General features: G+C 48.6%; 1 protein-coding gene across 2 annotated transcripts in view; it reads left to right on the top strand.

Annotated features, from left to right (window-relative positions):
- Positions 1–19,327, top strand: part of Prkcb (protein kinase C beta) — a 300,272-nt gene that overhangs the window by 204,000 nt on the left and 76,945 nt on the right. For both annotated transcript variants that reach the window (XM_070004318.1, XM_070004319.1), the window contains exons 6-9: positions 2,599–2,755; positions 4,463–4,597; positions 8,785–8,881; positions 16,803–16,949. In XM_070004318.1, the coding sequence (XP_069860419.1) occupies positions 2,599–2,755; positions 4,463–4,597; positions 8,785–8,881; positions 16,803–16,949 (536 nt within the window). The remainder of the gene's footprint in view (positions 1–2,598; positions 2,756–4,462; positions 4,598–8,784; positions 8,882–16,802; positions 16,950–19,327) is intronic.

Raw genomic sequence — 19,327 nt, 5'->3', positions numbered from 1 at the left:
TCTGAGCTCTTCTGCTCAAGGCTAGCACTCTACCAGTTTGAGCCACAGCACCACATCCTGCTTTCTGGTGGTTCATTGGTGATAAACGTCTCATAGATTTTCTTGTCCAAGCTGGCTTTGAACCGTGATCCTCACATCTCTGCCTCCTGAGTAGCTAGGATTACAGGCATGTGCTTTCAGTACTTCACTAGACAAATCATTCTGCCTAGGGATCTTGCACTTAAAATGCAAGACTTCCCTTCCCTACCAACACTTGTATTTATGGTGTCAGTTCATAAAGCATGGAACTAGGGGAAGTGGTGTTAGCAGAGAGAAGAAAGATGAGCTGTTTCTACTTGCATATGTGTTGTCAATCACACAGACAGACAAGTTTCTGGCCCTTCCATGTGTCATCAATCATGGTGGGTTGTTTTTTTTTTTGAAGTGCAGTTCACTCTATGATGGAAGTGCCATTCCAGACTACAAACTGCCACCTGCTATTTTCCTTGGAAGGTTCAAGAAATGAGAGAAAATAACAGTTGGGGATCTTCCTCGATGGGGGAGAGCCGTGTTGGTATCTTAAGAAAGCGTCAATCTGCAGAACTGTGCCAGCCAGGGTTCTCTGTGGGCCAGCTCCGGCCTCAGCTTGGAAACTTGTCAGAGAAGCAAATGAACACACTCAGAATTTTCAAACTGGGGGGCTGGGAAGGTGGCTCAGTGGTAGAGCGCTTGCCTTGCATGCTCGAGGCCCTGGGTTCGATTCCTCAGCACCACATAAGCAAAAAGCAAAAAGCCGAAAGTAGCACTGTGGCTCAAGTGGTAGAGCGCTAGCCTTGAGCTGAAGAGCTGAGGGACAGCGCCCAGGCCCAGAGTTCAGGCCCCACGACCAGACCCCCCCCCCCAAAAAAAAGAATTTTCAAACCGGCATCACTGTGTGGGATGGGTCCTGGGATGGACTCTGGTGATCCTTCTGCTCCCCCAGGGTTGAGAAGGTCAAACAGGAGGGTCAAGGGCACAGTTTTCAAGAAGAAATAGCTCAGGTGGTTTTGTTAACTATTGGCCTATTTAGGAGTGGTTAAGTCTGCATAAAAACAGACACATGTAGGAAAAGAGGGCACTATAAAATAATAATAAGAATAATATATAATAATTATAATAACAATGCCACTATCATTTATGGAGTGTTTTCTATGATCTCAATTCTGTGCTATGCATGAATTTGTGTGTGTGTGTGTGTGTGTGTGTGTGTGTGTGTGTGTGTGTGTGTGTGCTGGTACCAGGCCTGAACTCAAGGCCTGGTCACTGACCCTGAGCTTTTTTGCTCAAGGCTAGCACTTTACCACTGTAGCTATACCTCCACTTTTGGCTTTTGGTGGTTAATTAGAGATAAAAGTCTCATGGACTTTCCTGTCCAGGGTGGCTTTGAACTCTCAATCCTCAGATCTCAGCCTCTTTAAGTAGATAGGATGACAGGTGTGAGCCAGCGGGGCCAGCTATCTTGTCATTTTGAACCTGCAGAACTCTTGCTCTTGTTGTCTTATTTCATCTGTGGAACATTGAGAGAAGATGTTGATGATGGTGTGGAAATTGGTATCTTTGTCTTACTCCTGGCTTTAATGGGATTGAGTTCACCCGGCTCTGTGTTGCAGTTATTTCAGACAGCCCTGATCCTGTTAAGAAATGTCTCTGCTATTTCCAGATAACTACAACGACCTTAAGGTTTTCTCCTTTCACCTATAAATTGATGAGTGTATTAATAATAGATTTCGGAAGGTTGAATCATCCTTGCATTTCTGGTACGAGTCATTATATATTCAACTTCTAGCACATAATTTGATTCATTTTTGGATTAAATATATTACCTTGGATCTTTCCTTCTCCCGCTGTCCCTCCCTCCCTACTCTCTTTCTTCCTTCCCCTTTCTCGCTTTCTTTCTTTTTCCCTCTCTCTTTCCCCTTCCTTCCTTTCTTCCTTCCTTCCTTCCTTTCTTCCTTCCTTCCTTCCTTCCTTCCTTCCTTCCTTCCTTCCTTCCTTCCTCCTTTCCTTCTTTCCCTCCCTCCCTCCCTCCCTCCCTCCCTCCCTCCCTCCTTCCTTCCTTCTTTCCTTCCTTCCTTCCTTCCTTCCTTCCTTCCTTCCTTCCTTCCTTCCTTCCTTCCTTCCATCCTTCCTTCCATCCTTCCTTCCATCCTTCCTGCCTTTTTTTGGTGCTGTTATTGAGGCTTGAACTCAAGGCCTGGGCATTTTCCCTGAGCTTTTTCATTCAAGGTTGGTGCTCTACTACTTGAGCCACAACTTCACTTCTGACCTGTTTTTTGGTGGTTGATTGGAGATAAGAGTCTCACTGACTTCCCTGCCTGGGCTAAGCTTTCAGCTGCAAGCCTTGGATCTCAGCCTTTTGAGTAGCTAGGATCATAAGTGTGATTCACGGGGGCCTGGCACCGTTGGTGTTTGTAGAATGCACATTCCCTCTGTACAGGGGTGACTGAGGAAGGATGTACATTCTGCAGCCATCTTCAGTGCCTGGGTGGCTGTGGTGGGGGATGGATTGTCTGTTGTGTTCTAAAAGGTGTTTGGTCATTAGGGGCATGGTTAATGCTTAAACTGCTTTTTCTTTTCCAGTTAGAGATGCTAAAAACCTTGTCCCTATGGACCCCAATGGCTTGTCCGACCCCTATGTAAAACTGAAACTCATCCCTGATCCCAAAAGCGAGAGCAAGCAGAAGACCAAAACCATCAAATGCTCCCTCAATCCTGAGTGGAATGAGACCTTCCGATTGTAAGTTGACATGGAGGCCACTAAGCCTGGGCAGTTAGCAGCTACGGACGGACGTGGGTTACCTGATAAGGAAGGACCTCCCCTCACTTCCTGTTTCCTTTCCTTTCCTTCCCTTTACCTCACTTCCCTCCATGAGCCATCTGTGGTTCAAGCAATATATATACATATATGCATATGTGTATATATATATATATATATATATATATATATATCACATATTTTATTTTACTTTAAATTTCTTAATTTATTTATATGTTGGGGCTTGAACTCAAGGCTTGAGTGTTTTTTTCTCAAGGCTAACTCTCCACCACTTGAACCACAGCTCTACTGCTGGCTTTTTAAGTGGAGATGAGAGCCCAGTGAATTTTCCTGCCTGGGCTAGCTTTGAACTATGATCCTCAGATCTCAGCCTCCTGAGTAAGCTAAGATGACATGCGTGAGTCACCAGCACCCAGCATTGTTTTTTATGTTTTTATTTGTGTGTGTTGACACTATGGCTTGACCCCTGGACCTCTTTTTGCTCATGGCTGGCATGCTACCATTTGAACCATACCTCCAGTCTAGCATTTTGCTGGCTAACTGGAGATGGAGTCTCGCAGACTTTCTGTCTGTGCTGGCTTCTAACTATAATTCTCCAGACCTCAGATTCCTGAGTAGCTGCGATGACAGGTCTGAGCTACCAGTACCTGGCGATAGAACCTATCTTAAAAGTAGAACTGAGAAAGTGTGATGTAGGGAGCGAATAGGATGGGGGCCACTCAGCGTGCTGCAGGTGAAGGGATGCTGTAGGACCCCCAACCTGCCACAGAGTTGGTGATCACCTCTCCAGAAGGATCTCTACCAGTGTCCCTCGAGGGCCTTCCTCGGCCAGGAGGAATCTGGGACCAACAGGTAACCCACATCTGACCAACAGGCATTCACGACCACAGCCAGCTGATGTGTAACAGACCCTAGTTAGGTTCTAACTTCATCGCTTCATTTCTTCCCCGCTTTCTAGATGGTTCTTACACAACCTGAAGGCAGTTTTCTTAAGGCCCATAGTGGCTTTGGGTGCAGCAGGGTTCACCTTGGGCAATAGGTCAGAGATCATGGTTCCAGCTATGGGCTGGTGCTTCTGGTCACTGGCTGACACTTCTGGCCACCTGGTGACCTTTGGGTTCCTTAGGGGTAGCCCCAGATTCTCTACCGTTTTCCAGGGAAAAACCAGAAAAACACTTGAAATGTCAACCAGGGCCACCCTCAGCTCACAACCCTTTTCTGTGACTCAACCAGCCCCCTTCTCCCCAGATACTTTCTCAGTTGTGTCTTTAAGTCACAAGTGCATACACACACACACACACACACACACACGTGAGTGTGAACACTCCCTTCCCCCAATCACCCCAGTTATACAGTGGGTACTGTGGTTCCTCAGTGATTGACAGCAGGACTTCCCAAACACCATGAACTCAGTGAAGGCCTAGAGCTGCTGACCCAGCTAAGGTGGTTTTCGTGGGAGCTAGTCCTGGCTTTCTCTAGCTTCTGCCATCCGCTGCCAGTCAGGAAAAGCCTCTGGGGAGTGGGGACTGGGCGTGTTTCTTGCAGTAGCTTGCAGTGTTTAAAACATGTCTATCTCTGGGTCTTGTCTGCTTGTACATTTTATTTTCTTGAGGATTCAGGAAGGCCTGACCTGTTTCTCTCTCCCTTTTTTTTTTTTCTCTCCTTCAGTCAGCTAAAGGAATCGGACAAAGATAGGAGGCTGTCGGTGGAGATCTGGGACTGGGACCTGACTAGCAGGAATGACTTCATGGGCTCGTTGTCATTTGGGATTTCTGAACTGCAGAAAGCTGGTGTGGATGGCTGGTAAGAAAGATTTTTTTTTTCCTCTGGAAACAGCCATCGATTTTAGGCTAGCAAACCCGAGATCAGGCATATTTTGCTTCTCCCCTCCCCGCCCCAAAAAAAAGAAAGACAAAAAACAAGCAGAAGCCAAAAGAGACAGTTGGTGGCTTAGATCTCCTCACAGACACATCTTACTTGGTTAATGAAAAAGCCAAGTGTGATGGTGGTGCATGCCTGTAATTCCAGTACTCAGGAGGCTGAGGCAGGAGGATTGGAAATTTAAGGCCAGCCTGGGCTCATTAGTGAGACTTTGTGTCTGTCTCAAAATCAATGTATGAGCAAAGAAACAAGCCAAGTGGAGGAAGGAGAAGGAGAGGGGGAGGACAAAGAAGAGGAAGAGAAAGGAGAAGGAAGAGGGAGGAGAGGGAAAAAAGGAGGAAGAGGAGGATCAAGAAGAGGAATGAATTGCTAGTATTTAAAAATACTTGGGAAGCGTTGTTTGGCCACCATCCACTAGGACAGAGCCAGCCCCAGGCCTCACTCCCCACCCCGCCTCCCCTTGTAATCACACACCTGCCCCACGTGACACAATGCCAGGACTTGGCAAGCCAGCAGAGCACTAAAGTGGTTCTCATGGTTTAATCAAACACATCTGTCCGATTTCAATTCCCTAAGGGAGGAGTCTCCCTGGAGAGTACTAGCCAGGCCAAGATCAGTCACCACATCTCTTCTCTTCTGGAGATTTAACACGGCTCCCTTCACATGTAAACAACAACAACAAACTGCCCACTGGCAGTATCTCCAGCATGGAAGGTGGAGTCTTCAGCACTGTGAGGAAGGACCTGAATTCAAACAGCCCCGCTTACCACAGTCAGTTTAAAAGTACCCATAGGCACAGCTCTTATTTCTTGGAGATAAAACCATCTTATTTCTGAATTATCTCATCCGGGACCTTTTTCAGTGCCAAGTGGAAGAAAAGGAAACACAACCACCACCATCAAGTGTTTTGCCAGAAAGTGTTGTGCTTTCTGGACTAAACCTGTTGGGTCCCATCTACCTTACAACTTCCTGCCCTTGCTCTGCTTTGCTGACCTGAATGTCTGCTAGGGTTTAGTCTTCAGGGACCTCTCACAGTTTGAGACAGACACAGCCTCGTGAACTTAACCTGTGGCAGGAAATGGGCTGGAGGTAAACCCTGAGCAAGAAATTACACACGAGAAGTTGATGTTGAGGGAGGAAAAGTAATTTAAAAAGCCCCTTTAAGTTATGCACCATTCTCAGGCAGTTAAAAACATAATTCTTATGAAACAGACAATGAGCATTTGTCAAGGTTTTGCATAAGTGCATTAAGGACAAAAGCAGCAGGAAAGCTGGGCTCCGGTGGCTCATGCCTCTGATCCTAGCTATTCAGGAGGCTGAGATTGGAGGATCACGGTTCAAAGCCAGCTCGGGCAGAAAAGTCCATGAGACTCTTATCTCCAATTAACCACAAGAAAACTGGAAGTAGTGTTGTGGCTCAAGTGGTAGAGTGCTCACCTTGAGCTAAAGAGCTGAAGGATAGCGCCCAGGCCCAGAGTTCAAGCGCCAGGACCAACCAAAAAAAAAAAAAAAAAAAAAGCAGCAGGAAAAAAAAAAAACCCAGAAGATGTGAGGGACTGGTATTCAGGTAATTCATAGAAAAAGGAAAATGGAAACAAGTTGGCAAGGGATGGAGGTGCTGCTCAAGTGATAGAAGCATGCGGTCATGGGGCTTGAACTCGGGGCCTGGACGCTGTCCCTGAGCTTTTTCACTCAAGGTTAGTGCCCTACCACTTTGAGCCACAATGGCACTTCCGGTTTTCTGGGGGGTTCACTGGAGATACGAGTCTCATGGACTTTCCTGCCCGGGCTGGTTTTGAATCTCGATCCTCAGATCTCAGCCTCCTGAGTAGCTAGGCTGACAGGTGTGAGAAACACTGGCACCAGGTTCCATTGGCTCCGCTCACTGCGGTTTGGATGCCTTGAGTCCCTCTGTCACACCCTGTGACACCATCTTCAGAACCGGGTCCTTAAGCGACACCCAGATGGCTGTAACTTAAGATGGGGTGTCAGCAGCCACAGAGGAGACCCCCCAGATGCCAGGCACCAGCCTGAGCCCCTCTGATCTGTCTCTCTCCTCCCATGGCTCCATGTCTGCCGGCTGGGCCTCTCCTTCCCCGATCCATGTGTTAATGCCATTCTCCTTTCGTTCCCCTTGATCGCCCAGGAATTCATCTGTTCTGCTTGTTTACTTTTTCTTCTGAGAAGGAGCTGTGAGATTTGTGGCTCCCTTTCCTCTCCTCTCGGGGTTTGTTTTGGGCTTGTCTTTGACTTGCAGTTGAGTATTTTGCTAATTGGTTTTTCCTCCCTCCGCTGGTAGTCGGCTCTTTCAGGATAATGAGTCCGGGCGTGCAGGGGGGCAGGTAATTCCTCTAAGCTTTTGTTCCTCCTGTCCTGGCTTTTGTTCCCATCCAAGGTCTGCAGGTGTGTTTTTAATTTCGGTTCTAACTCGCCAGTATTTACCGAGGCTTTTCAACAGCTAGCTTTGCATTTACATTTTTATTACTGATGCTCAATTACACTTAGGTGTTTTATAGTCAGAACAGACTGCTGTGGACAGTTGTGGTAATGCTATGTGTGCCAGCCAGCCCTAAGGCATGGTGTGTGTGTGTGTGTATGCACGCGTGCGTGCACACACGCGGGCAGCAGTACCAGGCTTGAACTTGGTGCCTCTTCCTCTTGCTTAGCTTTTGTTGTTGTTGTTGTTCAAGGCTGGTGTTCTGCCCATTGAGCCGCACCTCTACTTGCAACTTTTTGCTGGTTCTTTGGACATACGAGTCTCTAGATTTGTCTGTCCAGGCTGGGTTCAAACTATGATCCTGAGAATTGAGCCTCCTGAGTTTCTATGATGACAGGTGTGAGCCAACAGTGCCTAGCTAAGCACCTCATTTCTTGCTAGGTGAGGCGCAAGGGATGCTGGGTAGTTCTTGTCCTGGAGAATGGCACCCAAAGGCCATGAGTATGATGTGCAGGCGGGAGACAGGGATGTGGGCAGCGGGTGTGTCAGAGTCCCCCAGAGCCTTGAACACACAGGACATAGGTCAAAGCACCTGGGAAATGATCCACGTCACTGGAACCTAGCGCCAGGAGCGTCGGGAGACAGGGTTCTCGGTGTCCTATCAACACTGTGCCATTTCATTTCTCCGGTGTGCTCAGAATACAGGCCAAGAGCCCCGTATCTGACAGCTGTGGAGCCGGAAGTGTTTGGGCTTTCAGGAATTTTTGGAGGTTGGGGGCATTTGCATATTCATGATGGGATGTGAGGATATTTGCATATTCATAATAAGATGACCCGAGTCTCAATGGGAAGCTCGTTTGTTTCCCACGCACTCTATTCACATTGTCTGAAGGAGATGTTTGACAGTGGTGTGTGTGTGTGTGTGTGTGTGTGTGTGTGTGTGTGTGTGTGTGTGTGTGTGTGTGTGTGTGTGTACCAGGGTTTGAACTCCGTGCCTCATATTCTTACTTAGCTTTTTTTGCTCAAGGCTGGTGCTCTACCACTTGAGCCACAGCTTCACTTCTGGCTTCTTTGGTAGTTGGCTAAAAGTCAGGCACCGGTGGCTCATGCCTGTCATCCTAGCTACTCAGGAGGCTGAAATGTGAGGATCATAGTTCGAAGCCAGCCTGACAGGAAAGTCTGCGAGACTCTTAGCTCCTAAAAACTACCAAAAAAGCTGAAAGTAGTGCTCTGGCTCAAGTGGTAGAGCGCTAGCCTTGAGCAAAATGAAGCTCCAGGGAAGCAGCCAGGCCTGGAGTTCAAGCTCCAGGAATGGCACCAAGAATCAAAGAGTGAAAATGAATTTTTGCATAAAACAAAGTTTTCTTTGCCGTGCCTTCTCCGTAATCCAAAAGTTTTGGATGATGGGACGTTTGGGATTTTTGGTTTGGGGGAGGATGACTGAATGTTCCCAAAGTACCTCGTGGGCTTGGCTGCACACGCATGTACACACACCCTACACACAAACACACGTACATATACACAGATGCCGGCACACAAGTGTGCACACACTCCTCCAGAACCAGCCACACAAACTCCAAGGGAGCAAAAGGCCCTCATTGCAGGCTTTTGGAGGCCCCTGTAATGCCGTCTCCACAGAGATGCGTCCTCTGTTGTCTTTGTCTCCTCTTAGGTTCAAGTTGCTGAGCCAGGAGGAGGGAGAGTACTTCAATGTGCCTGTACCACCGGAAGGAAGCGAGGGAAATGAAGAGCTGAGGCAGAAATTTGAGGTGAGTCTCCCTCCTCTCTCTCCTCCTCAGAGGGACAAGTACCTCTAACCTCCCTTGGCTCTTTTATTTTCTGTGGGTGAGGTTGCATCTACCCAGGCCTTTGCGATGCTGTGCCATCTCCTACAAAACTCCTATCGATGCTTCAAAACCCCAGAGAAATACCCTTCCCCTTGTGTAGTCATTCCTGTGACCCTGTCCAAATTTGGCCTTCCCCATTTCCTCAAAAGTGCTCCTTCAGGGTCAGCTGGCTTTGAGGCTGAGTGGATGGGAAGAGTGGTGAGTTACTGAAAGGGGGAACAGAAGGATATAGAGGCCAAGCCGGTGAGGTTTGGGGGGAGGGGCCTCCTGGCAAGATGGAGGCTGGACTGTCACAGGTTCCCTTGGGCTGCTCGCCCTGAGAGAACTCTCCCAAACCAGTCACACTTGACTCTGTCCTTGGATAAACCCTCCCCCACTTTCTGGGGACCGTGGAACCCCAATTTTAGGCATGTGGGAGCAGCAGGTAAGCAGAACCTATCCCAGTTTTGCCAAGAAGATGTTTTGGCAAAGGCAGGCTCGTATTGAGTCACTTCAATGTCGTTTGGGGGGATCTGGTTTACTCACACAAACGGAATGAGCTGCGTGTGGTAGAAGCCCTCAATTTTAGATAAGCAATGGCATCCTAGACATTGTCCTGTGGCAGAGTTAGAAGGACCTGAGCTACTGTTTCCTATGAAATAATCACACAAAAGCCTTGTGAAGGTGTGGACCATACATAAAGTTCTCAAACGAGAGATGGAGTGTGTGGAGAGCATGTGAAAAACATTACCTTGTCTGAAAAGAGGCAGAAATGCAGTGGAAATGAGCCAGAGGGGAGCCAAGCGCTTTCCATCCAGAAAGAACTGTAGGTGCAAAGGCCCTGGGGTGGCTTGTTCCATCACAGTTCTAGGAGACTGAACAACAGCTATTGTGAGGATGCAGCAGGGAAAGCCCAGGGGCTAAGTGCTAGGGAGGGCTAGGGAAGAGGTAGGGCCAGAGAAACAGGATAACAGAGTAACTCTGCCTTTGGCAGAGTTTTTGTTTGTTGCCATTCATGGGTCTTGAACACAAGGCCTGGGCACTGACCCTGAGCTCTTATGCTCACAGCTCTTTTTCAGGTTTTCTGGTGGTTCATTGGAGATGAGTCTCACAGACTTTCCTGCCCAGACTGGCTCTGAACCGTGGTCCTCAGATCTCAGCCTCCTGAGTAGCTAGGATGACAGGCGTGAGCCACTGGCACCCGGTTGGCATTGATTTTTGACATGTATCCCAAGAGTCATTTTAGTTTTGCAAACCTCAGCTCAACAGAAATCTAAGCCCCTGTGTTGTTTGTGGAGCCCAAGCCTTCTACGCAACCTGGAGTGAGAGAATGGTTCAGACCCCGTTGGTTTCCCTGGAAACAAGTAGAATAAACTCACTGGACTTGAGCTTTTCTGCCATTTTTCAGTGACCTTGATAATGAAAGGTCATCCCTATAGACCTGTAGGGCCTACAGGCCTGGACAGCAGAGATGCCCAGCCCATTTTCAAAGTCTCTCCATCTCTCTCCCCCATCTTTCTGCTCACGTACTGCCCTTTTGTTGCTGTGTTTAAGATGGTACAATGGTGGCTGTAAAAACAAAAAACAAAAGCCCCCCCCCAAAAAAACCCCCAAAACCAGGGCTGGTATTTTCATAAACTGAAGCTTCTGTTTTTGCAAAATGATTTCTTCTGTCCTGGGGCAGTTGGGGTGACATTTCAGAACACAACCACCACCATCACCACCACAACAAATCTTCTCCACCAACAGAGCATTTGTCTGGGCCCGTAATTGGCTTGAAGTGGAGAACTATTTTATCTGCATGCGACAAAATGTGTGTCTTTCTTTCTAGCGGGAGCCCGCAAATGCTTGTTTATGCCTGAATTGTAATCGTGCCATACCATAGTGCTTGATTACAAAAAAAAAAAAATGTTTCCAACAGAACGAAAATTGTCCTCAGACGTACGAGAAATTTCAGTTGACCTTGAATGTGAGAAACAGAATCCCAGCGTGCTAACCAGTTAGCACCCGAAATGCGTCCGAAATTACCTTCTAGCGTCTTCTCTGGAGGAAGGAATTTGGGGGTGATGATACAATGGAGCTGCTGGAGTTGGAGTGAGCTTTTGGGATAGGTGACCTTGGGGACAGGGGACAGTCACAGACCACCAGGGCTGGCTTTGTCTAGACGATGCTTTAAGTGGCTCAGAATGCATTTTCCTGACCATTTTAGGGTGCATTTATTGATTTACAATGTGCCATTTATTCATCTCACTGCTGTACAGATAAATACTGACTCCTGTAATTCCCCTAAAATGTCCCTGACTGTGCTGTGGTCATTCCCAGTTTTCTTTGTCAGATAAGTAAAATTGAGGCCCAAAGAAATGACAGAATACTCCCAGGTCTCAGGGCTGATCATTATCTTGGGTTTTGAGTCTCCCCGGAAAATAGACTGTGAGAAGAAGCATTCAAAGGCGGGCATGGAGGTGCATGCCTGTCAAATCTACGTTCAGGAGGCAGAGACAGGAGGATCATGAGGTAGAGGCCAGTTATGGGGCTATGTATGGAGACCTAGTCTCAAAAGCAACAACACAGTAAAGGAGTCAAGTGCAAATGGTTTATTTAGGAGCAGGTCCCTGCAGAGGTGGGGGAGAAAGAGGAAGGAGGAGGAAGGGTAGGTATAGCAATTTCTCAGCAGCAGGAGGGGAGATGAGCCTTGGGGCACTGCATCCAACAAGTACCACAATCCAGAGAGGCTGGATTTCCCCATCTAACAGCCGTGCTATATTCACACACCACCAACGCCCATCCTTTCCACTTTGTCTAGCTAAATGGCTTATAAAATCTAACAAGACATCAGCGCTCTGTAAGTAGCCATTACTTACCCATGGCAGAAGAATACCTATCTATTCATGTCCAGGGCAGACCCAGCGGCATTTTAACTGATTCTCTGGATTCTCCCTGAGTTGTATGAACTGGCAGGTGCAGTCCAAGGGCCAGTGGTAGGATCCGGGCTACATGGTGGCTCGGGGCTGGATGGAGTTCCCATCTGCAGTGGGGGCTTCCCTCCCTGCCCAGTTCCCTTCCCTGGGCCTTTGTCCCCAGCCCCCCTGTGGTGGCTGTATCAGAAGCCGAGCACCCCCTTCCCCGCAGGGATGCAGGTGTGACAGCTGGCAGCCCCAGCTGTAAGGGGCACCAATGGCCTGGGCCAGCACAAGCTGCCACATCCGTGTGACAGGGACCCAGTTAGTGGTGGCTCTGGGCAGCCTGCCTGGATTTGAACCCTGCTCTCCCAGTCCCCGGCTGAGTGATTGTAGGCAAGCTACTCTCTTTCTCTCTCTGAGCTTTGCACTTGCCTTCTACTAAAGTGGGGTGATGGTTGCATAGCTTAATGCGTTGCATCAGCTCCCCTTTGAAATAAATATGGGGTGTGTGGACAGGGAGATTCTACCGGGGCTCCCAGGCTGTTAGTGGCTGGCCTTTATTCCAGGGTGGCAGGGACCCCCACCCCTCCGAGCTCCCTCTAGGACTCGGGGTGCACAGATGTCTGTGGTTTAAGGCAGGACAGGGATTTACCCTCTGAGAGGGAGTGGGGGTCCAGTCCTGGGAGCCTACACAGCCCCCCTGGACAGCAGCGGGGCTGCCCACCCGCTTCGAGGGGCTCCCCATTTGCTTCCTCTCTGAGCACTGAGTTCCTGGGCTCTAAGTGGCACACATGGAAGACAACCATTTCTGGAGTCTGTTCTGAGTCACATCCTTTATCCAGCAAAAGGACAACTTTAATTTGGACTTCCATTTCACCCCTTGGATGACTCGGCCAGGCGGTGGGAGGCCGTGGGTGTGTAGATGCAACGTGACAGGTCTTCACCCCCCAGAGGCCCCCAAACCCGTGTGCTTAGGGGATCCAGGTGGACATCCAGTGTGTGTGGGGGATGAGGGTGGGAGGGGAACACAATGCTTTAAATATTAAAATAGCAACAAACACTGGGAAAGATAGACCAGTGTTTTTAGACTACTCATCTAGATGATAGATACTCAGCTAAGCACGCTGGATGAGTTGTGTTTGGCTGCTGTAACAAAGTGTCTGAAGATGGGTATTTCAGAGAAGAAAAAAGGTTTTTTGTTTTCTTGGTTGTGAGGCTTGAACTCAGGGCCTGGGCACTCTCCCTGAGTTCTTTTGCTCAAGACTAGTGCTCTACCACTTTGAGCCACAGCGCCACTTCTGGTGTTTAGAAGATAAAGAATCTCACAGACTTTCCTACCCTGGGCTGGCTTCAAACTGTGATCCTCAGATCTCAGCCTCCTGAGTAGCTAGGATTACAGGTGTGAGCCACCAGTGCCCAGCTTAGAGTTTTCTTTCTTTCTTTCTTTCTTTCTTTCTTTCTTTCTTTCTTTCTTTCTTTCTTTCTTTCTTTCTTTCTTTCTTTCTTCCTTCCTTCCTTCCTTCCTTCCTTTCCCTCCCTCCCTCCCTCTCTCTTTCCCTCCCTCCCTCCCTCCCTCCCTTCCTTCCTTCTTTCTTTTTTCCCATTTTGGAGGCTGAAAGTATTACCCATTTGGGTTCTGCTGAGGACTGCCCGGGGCTGGGTCACTAGGCGATGGGAACAGGAAGCATGAGGGGCTGGTGGAGGATGGTCCATCATCTACCCACCTCCCACCAGGCTCCACCCCTCACTTCAATCCTCCCCTGGCACCAGAGCATCCAGCCTGGACCCTCTGGGAAACAAACCAGAGCACAAAGCAAGCTGGATGGAGTAGAAGCAGAAACTCGAAGGACAGCAGCCCAAACCAAACAACAACAAAAACCCCCACCAGTTCCTTGGCTCTAAGTCAAGCCAATTCTCTAAGTCAAGTCAAATGAGCCCAGTGGAAAGTGTGAGCTCCGCCCCCTGTTTCCATGGCAATGGGCTGGGACCACACCCACCCACACCCTGGAAGCCCCTCCCTCCCTACCCAGGGAGAGACTGCCCAGAAGATCTGCTGGGGGCTTAAGGAGAAGCCGTGAGAGGGTGGGGGGAAAGAACTTGGGTTCCCCTAGGGAGAGAGGGGATGATGATGTTGATGATTTGGGGGTGTTGTGTAGTATGTAGCTCAAGTCAGTGTGGCTTTCGTCCTGGTCCCTTGTTTTCTGTGATGGCTCCATCACAAAGAAAATAGTCTCCTGGTTTCAATAACTCCCACGTCTCTGTCTCCATTTCAAGTATCTTTTCTTCTTCCAGTCCTGGGGCTTGAACTCAGGGCCTGGGTTTTTCCATTCTACCACTGAATCACCTGTGTTCACTTCGGGCTTTTTGGTGGTTAATTAAACAGTAGAGTCTCATGGTCTTTTTCTGCTCAGGCTGGCTTCGGGTTGCAACCCTCAGTTCTCAGCCTCCTGAGTAGCTAGGATTACAGATATGAGCCACCAGCACCTGCCATAAACCAGTTCCTTTGTTGTTGTTGGTGGTGGTGGTGGTTTAGGAAGGTTTATTCCTCTGGTGCAAAGAAGCATCTACTATGTGCCAGGCCCTGCTCCAGGTACCACACAAACAGCAGAAGACCAATACAGACCAAATCCTTTCCCTAAAACAACCTTGGGTTCTGCTGTGAAGGGAAAGACAATATAAGGAAATAGGTGGTTTGTGAGATGGTGACGGGTGATGTGGAAAGAAAAAAAAAACAAAGGAAGGCAAATGGAAATTGCTAAGAGTTATTTGATATACACTCTTCATTGCTGGAGAAAGTATATACCCAGCAACTGCAAAGGCCCTGGGGTGTGAATACATTCTGTGTATTTAGAGAAATCAGCATGGAAAGAACCAAGAGAAGACACTGAAATCAGAGAGGGTGCTGAAGGCCCAGGCCATCAGTGGCCTTTGGTTTTCTTACTCTGGGGAAATGGAAAGCAAACGATGTTCTGGGTGAAGGAGTAGCCTGGGATAAATCATTTGTCCCGGGTCACACGGAGTCAGCATTCTAAACTGAGCTCACAAACTCCTTGGTTTTCACTATCCTGGAAGTAAATCCTGTTAAAATGTCTTCATACTCTCAACATTCCTGGAACAGGATGAGAGGAAGGGGAGAGGGGAGAGGAACTCAATTTAGAAAGAGCAAATCCCGAAAGGCTTCCCAGAGGAAGCAGAGCGGGTAACTGGGTGGGCGAAGGAAAACCTGCCGTGGTCTGTGTGTGGGCGCAGGCATGTTCTGGGATGTTTGTATTCATCCCCACCCCCTGGCCCCCTTCTCCCAACTGGAACAAATACTCCAGAGGGTCAGCTTCAAGGGAGGAAAGACATATTTAGACTCCGGGTGTTGGAGGCTTCGGTCTTGGTCAGCTGATCCATTGCTTGTGGGCCTGTGGGCAGGTGGCAGGTTATTGTGGGAGCTCATGGCCAAGGAGCTGCTTGCTTCCAGATAGCTGAGGAAGAAAGAAAGAGATGAAGAGACCAATGTCCCACAATCCCCTTTGAGGGCAGCCCTCAGTGATAGGAGAGAAAGATGGGGGAGATAGAAGAGAAAGAAGCAGAAGGAGGAGGAGGAGGAGGAGGAGGAGGAGGAGGAGGAGGAAGAGGAGAAGTAATCCTCTTTGAGGGCAGCCCTCAGTGATAGGAGAGAGAGATGAGGGAGGTAGAAGAGAAAGAAGGAGAAGGAGGAGGAGGAGAAGGAGGTGGAGGAGGAGGAGGAGGAGGAAGAGGAGGAGGAGGAGGAGAAGGAGGAGGAGGAGGAGGAGGAGGAGGAGGAGGAGGAGGAGGAGGAGGAGGAGGAAGAGGAGGAGGAGGAGGAACAGCAGCAGCAGCCTGGGAGTGAAGAGGATACACAGGCAGGTGTCAGTCAGCTTTCTGTCACTGTAACAAAACACCTGGTTAACTAACTTCTTTTTCTTTGGTTGTAATGTTTTTATTGTTATTGTAAAGATGGTATATGGAGGGGTGACAGTTACATGCGTCAGATAAAGAGGACATTTCTTTTTGGACGTTTCCCCTTCCCTGATTCTCTCCCAGTTTTTCCCTCCCGTCCCCACCCACAAGTTGCACAGCCCCTTTTCAACACAGTGTCCAGTTTTCTGTGCCTCTCCTTACCCTCCCAAAGACAGATAAAGGAACAAGGAAGACAAAAAAGAAAAGAAAAGCATCAACAAGAGGAAACAAACAAACAACTCTTGTTTTCATTTCCTGGAGTTCATTTCGATGAATGGTATTTTGTATGATCAGAGGCACATAGGCGCATTGTACCTTTGTGTTCCTTTCCCAACCTCTAAAGGGGTTCTAAAGTGGTCCTGGAAACTTCAGTCCAAGATGGGGCAGACCAAAGGCTTTGCCTCTGGTGGGAGAGCGTGTGGTGGGCCAAACTGCTTGCCTGGTGCCCAGGAAGCAGAAGAGAAAAGGTGAGGGCCCCCCAGTCCCCATCAAAGACACAACCCAAGGACTTAACTTCCTCCCACCAGGCCCCGCCCTCTAAAGGTCTTCCACCAACCCACAGCGCCACCCTGAGGCCCAAGTCTTTAACACGCGGTTCTTTGGGGGCGGGCACAGCCACCAGGTAGAGGCTGATCGCATAAACCAGCAAAAGGTCTTTGACCTTCGTCCTATAATTGACAGGATGCGCCCACAGCCTGTGGGGCAGTGGGTGGGAATCTTGTAGTAGTAGCCGGCTGGGTCAGAGAGAGGACAGATGTACACAAAAAAGCTAGCAAGCACTAGGAGAGGAAGGGACAGTTTGTGGGTGATGCTTGAGACAGGAGGGACAAGGAGAGCTGGACAAGGATGCTCTGGTCTGGGCCTTGTGAAACAGATGTGCGACCAGGTGACGCAGCATGTGAGCTAGCTGCAGGAGCCCACAGTATGCACGTGACTGCTTCCACCTGCTCACCCTAATCATGTCCCCCACCCCCTCCCTGTCCTTTCTCCTCTAGAGGGCCAAGGTAGGCCAAGGAAACAAGACTCCCGAAGAAAAGACCACCAACACCATCTCCAAGTTTGACAACAACGGTAACAGGGACCGGATGAAACTGACCGACTTCAACTTCCTGATGGTGCTGGGGAAAGGCAGCTTTGGCAAGGTAAGGTGTGCCACGGTGTGCCAGGGTGGCTGCAGCCACTCCAGCAAGGACAACAGTTCCATGGGGCTTGGTGTTCAGGGGGGAGAAAGAGGCAAAAGGAAACTGGCTGGGTGCCAGTGGCTCATGCCTGTGATCCAAGCTGCTCAGGAGGCTGAGATTGGAGGATCAGGGTTGGAAGTCCATCCAGGCAGGCAAGTTGATGAGACTCTTATCTCCATTTAACAACCCCCCCAAAAAAACAAACCCACAGAAAACAAAACAAAAAGCCTATAAAAAACCAGAAGTGAAGGTGTGGCTCAAGTGGTAGAGTACCAGCCTTGAGCACAGAGATGCTCAGGGACAGTGCCTCAGGCCCTGAGTTCAAGCCCCAGGATTGGCAGGAAAAAAAAAAGAAAGAGCCAGACAGTTTGTTTACAGTGCAGACAGTAATCATACAACAGCACCCTCCACTTCAGTATGTCCCTAGGTACATTCCTAGGTACTCTCAGAAGGTAATTTGGGGAACTTGGTTGCAGAGGGAAAGCTAGGGCCCTAATTGGGCAAAGCTTAAAGGGCTGCAGTGGGGAGCCATTGGAAGTTTTTAAGCAGGGATTCCACGTGATCTGATGTGTGTGTGTGTGTGTGTGTGTGTGTGTGTGTGTGTGTGTGTGTGTGTGTGTGTGTGTTGCAAATGATCCTGGTGGCAGCTGAGAATGGAAATAATTTCTAACAGCGACATGGTTGAAGGACAGGTCTGGGACTCATAGAGCGATTTATAGATCCCATGAGATATTGCTTTACTAGGATTGAGATTGTTTTGTAAGTATCCCTCACTTGTTTAGTATTGTTGTGAGTCTTTTAACTCCTCTGTGTGCTACAGAGACAGCTGGTATAAATCTCACACCATGAACTCAGGTGTATAAAAAAAAAAAAAGAAATTTCTTCTTCGTCTTGGAAACTTAAGGCAGAAATCTGAGCCCTGTCTTGTCTTTTGATTTTCCTCGTGTGTGTGTGTGTGTGTGCTGGTCCTAGGATTTGACCTCAGGTCCTTGGTGCTGTTCCTGAGCTTTGACTAGCTCTCTACCACTTGAGCCACAGCTCCACTTCTGGCTTTTTAAATATTTTTTTTTGTGGTTTAAGGGAATAAGAGTCTCACATTCTTTCCTGCTCGGGCTGACCTCAAACTATGATCTTCTGATCTCAGCCTCCTGAGTAGGATTACAGGGACGTAAACCCCCAGGACCCAACTTCTTCTTTTTTTAAAAAATCACATCCTACCTTCCTGCCCTCCTCCTTCATACCCTGGAAAGCCATGGAAAGCCACTGGGCCTGGCCTATGAGCACACACTCCAGTCATTTCTCTCGGTTCTCACCTGCATGATATGTGTATCACCAGAAACAGGTCAGACATTCCTAATCAATCAGCTTCCTACTCTCAGACTTTCAGACTGTCCTCAAGAAATTTGCATCCTGTCAAGCTCCACACACACAGCTCCATCTTGAATGCAGTCTCTGATCCTTAGATCACTGTAACCTACCCTTGTTCTGGCTTGTCTTCTTTCCTCTTCCTTTTCCTTGTCACCCAGCTTGTTCTAACAACAATGCTGGCTCTTAGGTTACTGAGCACAAAGCTGTCCCTTCCCTTTGAGCTTATGATTCTGCTCCCTTTGGTATTTGCATAGCTGACTACTTCTTCCTCCTTTTCTTCCTTCTCCTCCTGCTCCTCTTCCTTCTCTTCTTCCTCCCCTTCCTTCTCTTCCTGCTCCTGCTCCTCTTCCTCCTCTTCGCCTTCTTTTGATTCTAGGACTTAAACTCAGGGCGTCTATCACCTGAACTATGCCTCCAGCCCTGCTTTTTGATGATTCATTGGAGATAGAGTCTTATAGACATTTCTGCCCAAGGTTGGCTTTGAACTATAATCCTCCAGATCTCAGCCTCCTGCGTAGCTAGGAATGGAGTTTCCAACACTACTTACCATTTTCTTTTCTATGTAGACATCCTTTTGGAGAAGCTTTCCTGGCTCTTCTTCCCAAAGTAGACCCCCACCCCACCCCCATTCCTTTTCTGTTATACTGAATCTTCTTCATGAGACCCATTGCTGCCCTGTTTTTGGTGACAGGAACTAGGGTTTGAACCCAAGGCCTTACCTGGCTAGGCAGGTGCTATATCATTCCAACCACACCTTATTTTATTGCCTTATTTTATTTTTCAGATAGGATCCTGTGCTCTTGCCCAGGGCCAACCTGAGACTTTGATCCTCCTCCCTCCCTATGCCTCTTGAACACGCTGGGATTACTGGTGTGCTCCGCTGTGCCTGACCCTCTTCCTTCTTGCTTTATCTTCTGCTCTTCCTAAGATCTCAGCTTTCCAAGAGGAGGGCTTTTTCTCTGTCTTGTTTT

This window comes from Dipodomys merriami, unplaced genomic scaffold (assembly GCF_024711535.1).
Source record: "Dipodomys merriami isolate MVZ:Mamm:240054 unplaced genomic scaffold, mDipMer1.0.p SCAF_62, whole genome shotgun sequence".
Lineage (NCBI taxonomy): Eukaryota > Metazoa > Chordata > Mammalia > Rodentia > Heteromyidae > Dipodomys > Dipodomys merriami.
This window is presented reverse-complemented; position numbering and strand designations above follow the sequence as displayed.